Source organism: Mustela putorius, unplaced genomic scaffold, assembly GCF_011764305.1.
Source record: "Mustela putorius furo isolate JIRA1106 unplaced genomic scaffold, ASM1176430v1.1 tig00000083_pilon_pilon_pilon, whole genome shotgun sequence".
Classification (NCBI taxonomy): domain Eukaryota; kingdom Metazoa; phylum Chordata; class Mammalia; order Carnivora; family Mustelidae; genus Mustela; species Mustela putorius.
The window spans coordinates 20098064-20110093 of record NW_025421273.1 but is presented as its reverse complement, the minus strand read 5'-3'; the positions used below and the strand labels follow the sequence as shown (position 1 = coordinate 20110093).

At 39.8% G+C, this 12030-nt stretch overlaps 1 protein-coding gene across 4 annotated transcripts in view; it reads left to right on the top strand.

The window, feature by feature from the left end:
* The window catches only part of BOD1L1 (biorientation of chromosomes in cell division 1 like 1), a 54464-nt gene that overhangs the window by 1331 nt on the left and 41103 nt on the right, over positions 1–12030 (top strand). For all 4 annotated transcript variants that reach the window (XM_045075669.1, XM_013050509.2, XM_045075667.1 and 1 more), the window contains exons 2-4: positions 5661–5785; positions 9944–10134; positions 10867–11481. In XM_045075669.1, coding sequence (XP_044931604.1) covers positions 5661–5785; positions 9944–10134; positions 10867–11481 — 931 coding nt within the window. The remainder of the gene's footprint in view (positions 1–5660; positions 5786–9943; positions 10135–10866; positions 11482–12030) is intronic.

Sequence of the window (12030 nt, the reverse complement as noted above, 5' to 3'; positions counted from 1 at the left end):
CTGGAATTCTGGAAACTCTTGAAAGAAACAATTAGAAAATTGGGGATTTGGTCTTATATTTGGTTGGGTCCATGAGACTGTAGTTTTGATGGAATGAGGGTTTTCTCAGCAAATTCAGCTTTTTTGAGGAACCTCGTTTCTTTGAGAAAGGGGTGTTTGCAGCTTTCATAGATGCTTCCTTGTGACTTGGAGTTCACCTGGATTTGATGAGAACAGCACACAAATTTGCTGTCTCCTCTGGGAAAACCCTTCGGACAGTCTGGGGGTATCTTCTCTTATAAGGGCTCTGATCCACCTTATAGACCAGGAGTAGAATTCAGAATTGGGGTCTTTACATCACAGAGAATTAAGTATACTTGTGGATGTTTTTCTGTGTAGGAAGTATATAGTTTTCTTACTTTGTTATAGGGAATATGCACAGCCATCATTTTGAAAAAAATCCCTTTTGCTCCTCCCCCCCCCCCAATGGGAGATTAGACAAGTCCAGGTAGATGTTACCTAAATAAAGCTGGTTATTTGTATCCATCAAGTAGAGATCTCAGTTTGCTATTCCGAAACTTAAGGATCTGTATGTTATCCTTGTGTACCCACATTGGAAATTTAAATATGTTGAAAGGGGTGCTACATTATCTAAGACTCAACTTTTTTTTTTTTTTTTAAGATTTTATTTATTTATTTGACAGAGGGAGAGAGATCAGAAGTAGGCAGAGAGGGAGAAGCAGGCTCCCTGCTGAGCAGAGATCCCAGTGTGGGCCTTGAGATCATGACCTGAGCTGAAGGCAAAGGCTTAACCCACTGAGCCACCCAGGCACCCTAAGGCTCAACTTCTTCTTTCCCACTAAATGTTATTGTTGCATGTCAATAATGTCCCTGCCAGATCCTCTCAAAGCAGAATTTGAAAACCTTTATTGGGGGAAGGAAGGAAGTACTTTTGTCTTGACAATCTAATGAAGCTAGGACCTTCTCCCAAGAAAAATGCACATACATATTAAAATACAGTTTTTGTAATTCAGAAATGGTCAACTCCAGACAATTACATGTGGCTTAAACTAATACATAGTTTCAAGGAGTTCAACAAGATCTCTTGTTTTAATATTTGAAACTAGGGAAGAGTAGAACCGAAATGATACCCCTTCCCTGGCAGAAGAGTTTGCCTGGGTATGGTGGAAATTCCGCAGCCCTCACGTCCTTTCTCTTTCTTTATTCTTGATGCCTGCCCCCCTCGTTTTCTCTTTGTCTTTCTACCTCTGTGAACTGCTCTTTCTGGTTATCTTGCTCCTCTCCCCGTGACTGTCTCCCTCTTCCTCTTCTTAGCTTTACAAATAATTATGTCAATTTTAATTTAAGGTATTGCTTCTTATTTTATAGCATCTTATACTCCCTTTTCTTATTTTAAAAAAAAAAAAGGTCTTAAGTTTGAAAGTCTCAATAAACATACAGAAGGGGCGCCTGGGTGGCTCAGTGGGTTAAAGCCTCTACCTTCAGCTCAGGTCATGATCTCAGGGTCCTGGGATCGAGCCCCACATTGGGCTCTCTGCTCAGCAGGGAGCCTGCTTCCTCCTCTCTCTCTGCCTGCCTCTCTGTCAAATAAATAAATAAAATCTTAAAAAAAAAAATACAGAAGCCACGATTTTCTTTGGTATGAGCTTAACATCTTCCCAGTGTGCTGAGTGGACCAGAGTAGGCCTGAGATGCCTCATGCAGAGGCACATCACGAATAGAACTGTTGAATCTCAGCTGTAAGAACACCTTACAATTGAGACCTCTTGTGGTATGGTGCTTTTGGTCACTGACCCCAGAAGACTGACCTGCTTTGTGTCAAACTCTAACCTACAGTATATACTTTGTAGGGTTGTAGCAATAACTGAAGTGTCAGTCACATGCATATTTAAGAATCAAGACATTTGATACCTATCAGGTGCTTTCCAAGAGCTGAACTGTCATCCAGCCCAGTGTGTTTAAAACAAGGTGAGAAGTACCAAAGTCTGTCTCCATTCCAGAAGACTGTAAAACCTTTCAAACTGTCCTGGGGTCCTTAGCCGACCAAGAGAGGGATCTGACCATAGCAGACCAAATCTCCTACCCAAAGAATTGGAACCTTGGACATCCTAACTAATGCTAAGGCTCCTGTGCTGTAGATTACAAACTGCCAGATCGCTGGAGCAAACCGAGAGGTTACAAAGTTATTCTGACCTTTTGCTCTGAGGTCACACTGGAGAGTATGAAGAGGGAAGATCAAGAGAGGCCCATCATTCTATCCCAGGCAGGGAGCTCACCAACTAAATAAATGTAGCACCTTTCTCCCCAGGTAATAAAGGTCAATTTTGCATACTTTCTCAGTTACAAGTGTCTCCTGCTCACTGTGATTATTGCCTGTCTTTTTCCTTTTAGATTTGAAAGGAATATCAAAGAGCATATAAATTTATTCACCCAACAAATATTTGTTACGTACCAGGCACTATGTTAGGTGCCAGGATACAGCATCCCTGCTGTTATGGAGCTTGCATCCCAGCAAAGAGAAACACAGGGAATAAAGTGTAATAGGTTCTGTGGAAGAAATAAAGCAGGGTGAAGGTGGAAAGGGATGCTGATTTGTTTTCAGTACGTTGTCTGGGGAAGATTTCAGTAAGATGATACTTGAGCCATCACTGAATGAACTGAAGAAGCCATCTAGCTATATGGGGCTAAGCATTCTAAGTAGAGACCACAGGTGAGGGGGAAAGTGATAGAAGATGAGAGAGAAGTGGCCCTCCTGTCCTCCCTTCACAGATCTGACAGGCCCTGGAAGCTATCATAAGAGTTGGGCTTTTACTAGAGCAGAGAAGCCACTGGCAAGTTTTGAGCCTAAGGGCATGATCCAACTTCTCTGTTAGTAGATGGATTGGTTTTAGGAAATTATTAGTAGTCCTGATATGGTTTGGATAATGAATTATATGATTACCCTGATTTTAGAAGATTTACCTAACTGCTGTATGAAAAATAGACTTCATTTGTTTAGGAGTAGAAAGAAGCCAGGAGATCAGTGACAAATCTAGACAAGAGATGAGTGCCTTGGACCAGAGTGGGAGAAGGGGGGTGGGTCTGCCCAGATTCAGACTGTATTTTAATGCTAATGATGACAATTTGCCAGAGGTGTGAAGCTGGGGAGAATCAGGGATGACTCCAGGTCTTTTTACCAGAGAGCACTGGCAAAGAAAGAAAAGAGAGAGCATCTCAGAGGAAGGTTGGAATCCAAGATACTGCTGGAATCACTAGGCTTTTTATTGAAAGGAGAGTGTGGCAACAGGGAGAATTACCTATTATCCTTCACATTGGAACTTGCCATGGAGCCACTAGAGGGCTAATACGCTGTGATGTTTGAGCCCAGTGGGAAGGATTATGTTTTAGAATCACTGGGTGAAAAGAATTAGTTTTAGTTCACATTGATGTTAGTTAAATGGAGGGGGGTGTGAGAGATGATCATGAGTGTTTCTTGTAGGATAGAAAATAGGTATCAGCAAAAGTCTGGAACTTGGGGAGGGATAAGCTGACATAACAAAGGGATGAAACCTTACCATCTGTGCTGGAGATAGTTATCTGGCCATCTCCTCTAACAACTGCATTTTAATTGCTTATCTGCCAAGCAATGTTGTAAACTATGTGAAAGCAAAGATTCAGGGCGTGGGAGGAGGAGGCTTCCTTTCAGTGGAGAGAGAAATGCCGGCCCCAACCACCTACAGTAACAAGAGTTGTTGGAAAGATGGTATATATAGAAGGAACTTGGGGGAAGGCTAGGGGAGCCTAGTATGGGTGTCGGAATGACATCGCAGAGCTTACCCTTGAGCTCTGAAGGTGAGAAGTTTGCCAAATGGAAACAGGGAATGATAAGTATAGAAGATTGAAAGGCATGAGAATTTATCGCAGGAGTATAAGCTTTGAAGGATAAAGAGAACAGCAAATGGCAGAAGATGAAGCTGTAGTGTTGCTGAAAGTCATTCAGAGATGTTCAAACTCATTTACATAAAAAGCCACATGAAAGATAGAACATGAGCTGGGGGGGGCAGCCTCTAGGAATGGAGTGTGCAGCCTTGCTGGGGTGAGCAAACATTCCTTCTAGGCAGTGTCCTTTTAAGAAGTGACACAATATGGAGCACCTGCCTGGCTCAGTCTGTTAAGCATCTGTCTTTGGCTTAGGTCATGATCCCAGGGTCCTGGGATTTTGCTCCCTGCTCAGCAGGCAGCCCACTTCTCCCTCTCCTGTTTCCCCTGCTTGTGTTCACTTTCTCTCTCTCTCTCTCTCTCTCTCTGTCAAATAAATAAATAAAATCTTTAAAAGAAAAAAACAAAGAAGTGACATAATCTGTGTCCTCTCTTCTGATTCCCTTATCTTAGGGGTTCTCAGCCTCAGCACTGTTGACATTTTGGGCTAGATGATTCTTTGTTGTTCTGGGTTCCCTTCTGCACTCTAAGATATTCAGCAGTATCCCTACCCTTTACCCACAGAATGCCAGTAGCAGCTTCCTGAGCCGTGACAACCAAAAATGTCTCTAGACATCATCCAATGTCCCCTGAGGTGAAAGTAGAGGGCGAAGTTGCTCCCAGTTGAGAACCACTACCTTACATCAAATTAATGCCCAGTTCTAGTTTTGCCCCTTTGTAACTTCTCTTGGTTCCATGCCTTTCAGCCTATTTCTGCCACCGCAGTACAGACCTTCATCACTGGAGTACTGCATCCTTTCCTATATATATTTTAGGTCTCTTTACTCTCTCACTCTTGGAAGATTAATCATCAGAAAACTCAGCTGTCACATATCACTCAGTTCCTCTCCTCAACTCCATAATTTCAGGCTTCGTTTTTTGGTTTTTTGTTTTTTGGGTTTTTTTTTTTTTTTTTTAGATTTTATTCATTCATTTGACAGAGATCACAAGTAGGCAGAGAAGCAGGCAGAGAGAGGAGGAAGCAGGCTCCCCACCGAGCAGAGAGCCTGATTCGGGGCTCGATCCCAGGACCTTGGGATTATGACCCAAGCCGAAGGCAGAGGCTTTAACCCACTGAGCCACCGAGGTGCCCCAATCCCAGACTTCTTATACAGGTACCCAACGTGCTCCAGCCCCCAGCCCCAACCTGTTTCCAACCTCCTATCTCTGCCCTTTTATATTCTCTTATCCAGACAAATTGGATGCCCACAAATGCTCCTGACCCCACGTTTTCTCATTCAGTTGCTCTTTGCTTCTGTTGTTGGCTGTTTGTTCAGGGCCCACCTTTCCAGTTGCCGGTAGCATTGGGGAACCTTGAAGGTCCAACTCAGATGCCACGTTATCAGCAAAGACTTCTTCCTTTGCTCTTCTCCCTTTCTTTGCTCCAAATCATCTAACATTAATATTTATTTGTGTCTTATTTTCTAGTCCCTTGTCTACAAATAAGACATGTCTTTCTTCTTTGTGTTCCTCCCATCTCCAAACATCTTGTCTTAGGCAAAGAAAGTAGTATTTGAATGTCTAGGTTATCCTAAAGCAGCATAGGCATAAGCTGAGAAACTTGGTTGCCACTAAGTTTGATACGGTAATCTAAAACATATTGACACTGTTAAAAATACTCAAATTCCTAAGGCTATAAATACTGATATTGTATAACATTGAAGATTTTTAACATTTGTGTTTTTTTTTTCTCCCCTCTCTAGCCTGCCTATCAGAACCTGAGGCAGCGAGTTGACAACTTTGTTGCGAACCACTTGGCAACTCATACATGGAGTCCCCACCTCAATAAGAACCAGCTAAGAAACAATATTAGGCAGCAAGTGCTCAAGTAAGTCTCAGAAGGGCCCAGCCCCTGGGCAGGCCTGACAATGTCCATCTACTCTGTGGAAGGCAGGGATGTTACATGGAGGTCTGATGTTATTTTGTCAAGTTTGATTGGCTGTTGCATATGTGATGCTGTGTAATTTTAGAGCGAGCTGTCTTATCACTGCACATTCCCCATAAATTATAGCAGTCTGATTTCTCTGTAGACCTGGGGAACTAACTGAAGGAAGAGGATGACAATGTGACTTTAAAAAAAAAAAAAAAAAAAAAACCCTAGCCCTAGCGTAGAATATTAATAGATGGTAAGTGCCAGAATATTGCTATACCATTCATTCACAACTATTTTCTTGACCCCAAAAGATCAGGCTTTTTTATTCCTCTTTGACAAGTAAAAAGACATTCTAGATTATTGCAATTAAGATAATTGCCTCTGACTTGAGGTTGTGTCTTGTATCTTCTAATACAGTACTCCCAGTACCCCCCTCTTTTTTTTGCACTTTACTATGACTTTTAACTCTGTTTTTAGTGATGATATGCCCAGTAAAGGAAGGAAAGTGTGTTTGGGTAAACATAAGATAAAGAGAATGAAAAGAACTGGAATGTTTAGAGGGACCTTTAAAAAAAAAAAAAAAAAAAGGTGTTCCTAAAAAAGCAGATTTACAATACTATCTTGTTCTTGAATATAAATATTTGACAAGACAAGAAGACCTCGACCCTGTATCTTTGCTTCACCACCCCACAGCCTGCTCAAGGGGTTACTAAGTTATTTAAAGAGTACCATTTCTTCCTCTCTTGACAAATATTTACATTCAAGTTCATCTTTTAGAATGAAATGTGACTTCCAAACCGTTAAATCCATTTTCTACCTGCCACCTTTTCATACCCTCTTGTCCTATAGGAACCTCACTAACCTAATAGTGTGCATACTCCATTGATAGTTCTATCTGCAAGAAACCCCACAGAACTTCCTACTCTGACTCAAAGACCTATTTAGGTCCAGGTAATATGAGAAACCAGGAGCCTGGGGGCCCTTACTAGCTTCTACCACAGAAGAGAGGAGGGAAATAGAACAATAGTTTTGTTGTCTACATTTTATAGGAAGTTTAAGGAACCTTTATAAAAGAGCCTAGGAGAGATCAGAAGATGCCAGGGAGGACTGCATAGTAAGATCTGATGAGAGAAGCCAACGCCCTTCCTAAAAACCTGAGGCAGCCGTGGTTTGCTGGGGACAGGGCCTGGTGGGGTACTTATTTCCAGGCTTTCAAGAAAACAGGGGGAAGGGGGAGAAACCTACTGACTATTTCTACAGAGTACTCCTAATTACTGAGGGCTCTCACCCTTTTCACAAATGATTACATAGCTTTAAAAACAGAGTTTTTCTTGGGTTGGAAGGGGAGGTGCTTTCTTTTTTTCATATATTGAGAGACTAAAGTGGAAGGCAGATTTCCTTGTATTGCATTTACTCCTTAGCATACAAAACCTAGAAAGGATGGAAGCTGTCAGTTATTCTTTTCTTGCTCCTGTAAAATAAGGCACTTAAAACTCTTAGGGCACCAATATTAAGACATTTTCACAGACTCTTGTTTGGTGAGGGGTTGCTATACCCCATCAGTAAGGGGTTCTCATGACTACTAATAGTTACTGTTGTAGTGTGACTGGCTTCTAGAGACATTTTAGAACAAGGGAAACAGCTGTGTCTTGGATAGCTTAATCATTACTCTTCTTGGGACATTTGTTAATTTTCTTCTAGCCATGTTATTTATTTTTAAATAAAATATTCTTTTATTTAAATTCCATTAGTAAAGTCATATGTTACTGATTATAATATTTTCAGGCTTCCTTAAAGAAAGAGTTGTCTCCAACTACTGTTGTAGGGAGAGACTAGTCCCTATAAATAGAATTTCTTTTTTATTTTATTTTATTTTATTTTTATTTTTTTACATAAATAGAATTTCAAAGAGTTTTTCATACAAAGACATTGAGAAATATTCAGTTGACCATTAGCTTGAACCATCTACAGTTGCCATTTTTGTAGAACAAAAACCATCTAATTTCAGCAGTTTCAAATAGTTGAACTTAATCGTTGGTATTCTGACTCAGTAGCATGCTTTTTATGCATTTATTTGAACAACAAAGTCTAAAATGCTACTTAGCTCTAAATAATGATCTTAACTGAGCAATTTAAAAGGAAGACAATGAAGTAGCTTCAATCAGGAAAAATACCACCTGCTGGCCTTTTGGCCTTGCCCTTGGATGGATACAGGGTTGTGGCTTCTCAGGTGAGGCAGATGTGACCACACTGTGATTGAGTGAGCCCACTAGGAGCCCACAGTTTTCTTAGTGGGTTTACTTGAGCGCAGTGTGGTCACAGAACTGGCCTCCACTTTAAGATCAGAGCTGACCTTGGTGGAAGACTAGACTGAAGTAGACGAGGACCTGGAATATAAGCAGAGAAAGAGGCTGCAGCAGTAATTTTAGGGAGAGTGGGTTTTATTTTTTATGTAACGCCTTTGTATTATGCCTTAAAACATTTTTTAGATTGGTTGTCCTTTTCTTTTCCACCTGCTACATTTTGAAGGTACCTCTAAGATGTAACAGTGTTTGCAGGACTTGCAATTTTTTTTTTTAATCTTAGAACTTTAAAAAGCAGGTTACCTACTTTATATGGTGTTGACTCATTTTTCTCTATGGCCCACATAAGTAGAATTATAGTATCACAAGGCTGCAAGGTGCCTCAGGAAATGGAAAGCTAATCCATCCTCTACTCCAGACTGAGCTGCAGTCAAAAATAGCATTGTAATGTAAAAGAAGAAACACCTCCCCCATTCTGCAGAGAGCCTGAGGCCTAGTGGCTGGAGGGACCAGCACCCTGCTCTTGCAGCACTCTCCAGGGAACTTTGGCTCCTTGGGTGGTTTGTTTTGTTTTGTCTTAAGGAAGAAACACGTTTTAGGTACATTTCTTAAAATCCTTGTCCTCTTCTCTATCGCGTGCTCTCTCTCTCTCAAAAAAAAAAAAGGAAAAGAAAGAAAAAAGAAAATGCTTGTCCTCTTATTTTACTCAAGGTTTTGTGATTTTCTACAATTTCAGACTCCGTTGCTCCCTTTGCTCCTGTATCTCTAGTGTATATTTCTCTGAGCTCTTTCTTCCTCTTCTGTGGAAATCAAGGCTCAGTGCAAATGTCTTTTCTTTGTGACACATTCCCAAATGTTCTTAAATATATCTAATAATTCTTTATTCCACTTTTTCCCTACAGTAGATAGTGTGTTGTAGTGCCTATCTGGTATTTTAATTGTTTGTTTCTATTTCTCCTGCCAGCTGGGGACCAGGTCTGATTTGTAGTGGACAGTGACCAGCATAGTAACAGTCATAACATAATTGTTGAATGAATAAATCGCCAGTTTTTATAGAGGAAGATAATAAAAAGAAAGCCTGAAGTCTTAAGTCTTAAGTTTTGTTTTTGTGTTTCTGAATTTTTCTTTCTTTTTTTGTAAGTTTTAATGAAATTACACGCTGTGTGTTCTTCAGTTTTCCTAAAGATCCTAATACTTATAAAAGTTTTATATTTTTCTGTTAAAAAAAAAGTTGTGGAGTACATAGGTTTATTTTATACCCAGAATTCAGCTTTAGTGAACATTTATTCTCATATGCCCTGCCAGGGTTGGAGTAAGATAGGCATCACCTGTTAAGTGTGGACTCTAGATAGTCTATTATGTCTAGCTTTCTCTTTTGTTTAAGATTTTTTTAATTTATTTGACAGACAGCAAGAGAGGGAACGCAAGCAAGAGAGTGGGAGAGGGAGAAGCAGGCCTCCCGCCAAGCAGGGCTCAACCCCAGGACCCTGGGATTATGACCTGAGCCAAATGCAGATGCTTAAAGACTGAGCCACCCAGGTGCCCCTATTGTGTCTAGTTTTTAAGGATTTGGTTTTTGTTTTGTCTGCTTTAGTATTTCCACTAGTGATACCAATGATAAAAAGCATACCAACTTTCTTGTAGTGTGGTGTATTTCCCACCGCCTGTTCTTTCCATATATTAAGATGAGTGGATCAGGGCAATTTAAGGTTGCACATACATGTAATAGATACAGTTTACTTAAAAGTAATTAATGCAAATAATTTGAAATTGTTTTTTACTTTTCTGTAAAAATTTTCTTGTGTTTCAGATCAGGAATGTTGGAGTCTGGTATTGACCGAATTATTTCTCAGGTTGTGGATCCAAAGATCAACCACACATTCAGACCTCAAGTAGAGAAAGCTGTGCATGAGTTTTTGGCCACACTAAATCACAAAGAGGAAGCAAGTGGCAGCACAGCCCCCGATGATGAGAAACCAGACTCTTCCATCATTACACAAGGTGCCTTGCTTTTCCTCTTGGTCAGTTCCATTGCTTTGCTTCTTGAACCGAGTATAAAGTTAGGGATATGTAGTTCCTTAAAACATCTATCTCTGTGGCAATGCTAGTGAAATTATATTTATTTTAAATATCACCTATATTCCTTAACTGACAGAACGTTTCTTTTTTAGATTATCACAAAATAATAGACATTTTACTAATGTAGTGAGAGTGTATGCATATGTATGTATGTGTGTGTGTGTGTTTATGTGTGTTTCAGTAGAGGGAATAATTGAAATAGCTAAAGGGAATTAAGACTATTCTCAGTATGGTGGCTTTCCCGTGATTCAGTAGAGAATTTAGAATGTGCTAGGTACTAACAATGGTATCCAAAAGTCTAAAGAAATATGAATGGTGTGTATAGCATATGTGTCTTATAAAGATGGCAGTGGCTTGTAGTGTTAATTCAGCAGAGGGGCTTATCTTCTGCATAAATGTTTTCTTTCTCTTTTTTTAAAGGATTTATTTATTTTAGAGAGAGAGTGCAGGTGCATGAGCACAGAGAGGGGCAGAGGGACAGGGAGAGAATTCTCAAGCAGACTCCCTGCTGAGTGCAGAGCCCCATACAGGGTTCAATCCCACGATCCTGAGATTGGGACCTGAGCCAAAATCAAGAGTTGGGCACTCAACCAACTGAGCCACCCAGGCGCCTCTGCGTCACTTTTTTTTTTAACACTTGTCTTTCCCTCAAAGGTGTCCCAGTTCCTGGACCCAGCGCTAATGTAGCCAATGATGCCATGTCAATCTTGGAAACCATAACTTCTCTTAACCAAGAAGCCAGTGCGGCCAGGGCTTCGACAGAAACGTCAAATGCCAAGACCAGTGAGAGAGTATCCAAAAAACTCCCTTCTCAGCCAAGCATTGACACTAGTACTGAAAAGGAAAAAACTTCAGAGGACATAGCTGATAAAGAAAAACCTACACCCGATTCTGCAGGGGAAGGACAGGAGACAGCTCCCAAGCCTGAAGAATTTACTGATCTCCCTTGTCCAATTGAAGAAATTAAAAATCACACAAAAGAGAGCAATAATTCAGTTCTGCTGAATAAGGATGTTCAACAGGAAAGCAGTGACCAAAAGAACAAATCTACAGACAAAGGTGAAAAGAAGCCAGAGAGCAATGACAAAGGAGAAAGAAAAAAAGAAAAGAAGGAAAAGACTGAAAAGAAATTTGATCACTCCAAAAGGAACGAGGACCTACAAAAAGTAAAAGAGGAAAAACAAACAAAGGAAAAAGAAATAGAATGTTCAAAACTCCCTTCAGAAAAGAACAGTAATAAACCTAAAACCATTGAAGGGACAAAAGAAGGTATATAAAAACTTGCAAAAATCTACAACTGTTTACACATCAGAAAGTGTCCATTGGGGACGAGGTGTCAAATTTGCCTTCAGATTTTAGTAACTATTTCAGCTGTTTCAAAAGCCTAAAAAGTCATATCCCCTTTGCTAAAAAATGAAGAATAAACATTTGTATATTTTCCATGCCAATGTACCAACTCACAAAGTAAATGAGAAAAAGTCTAAACCTTATAATTTAACTTATAATTTATGCACATACATTATTCCAAGCAACTTAATTTATAGTTATATATCCTAATCTTCAAAATATTAGTAAATAATTCACTTTCTTAATATTTGCTTTGGTATATGTCATTTACATCATAAATTAGTAGTTATTTTTACAGAATACTAGTTTGTCTTTGTATTTTCTCAAAACAGCTCTACCTTGATACTGGTTACAAATGATGAGAGATTTCTATTTTTTTTTTTTTCTATTTTTTGAGAGATTTTTGTTTCTAAAGTTGAAGATCTTTGACATGTATTTAATGCAGGAATTATAGATGTAATTTAGGAATCG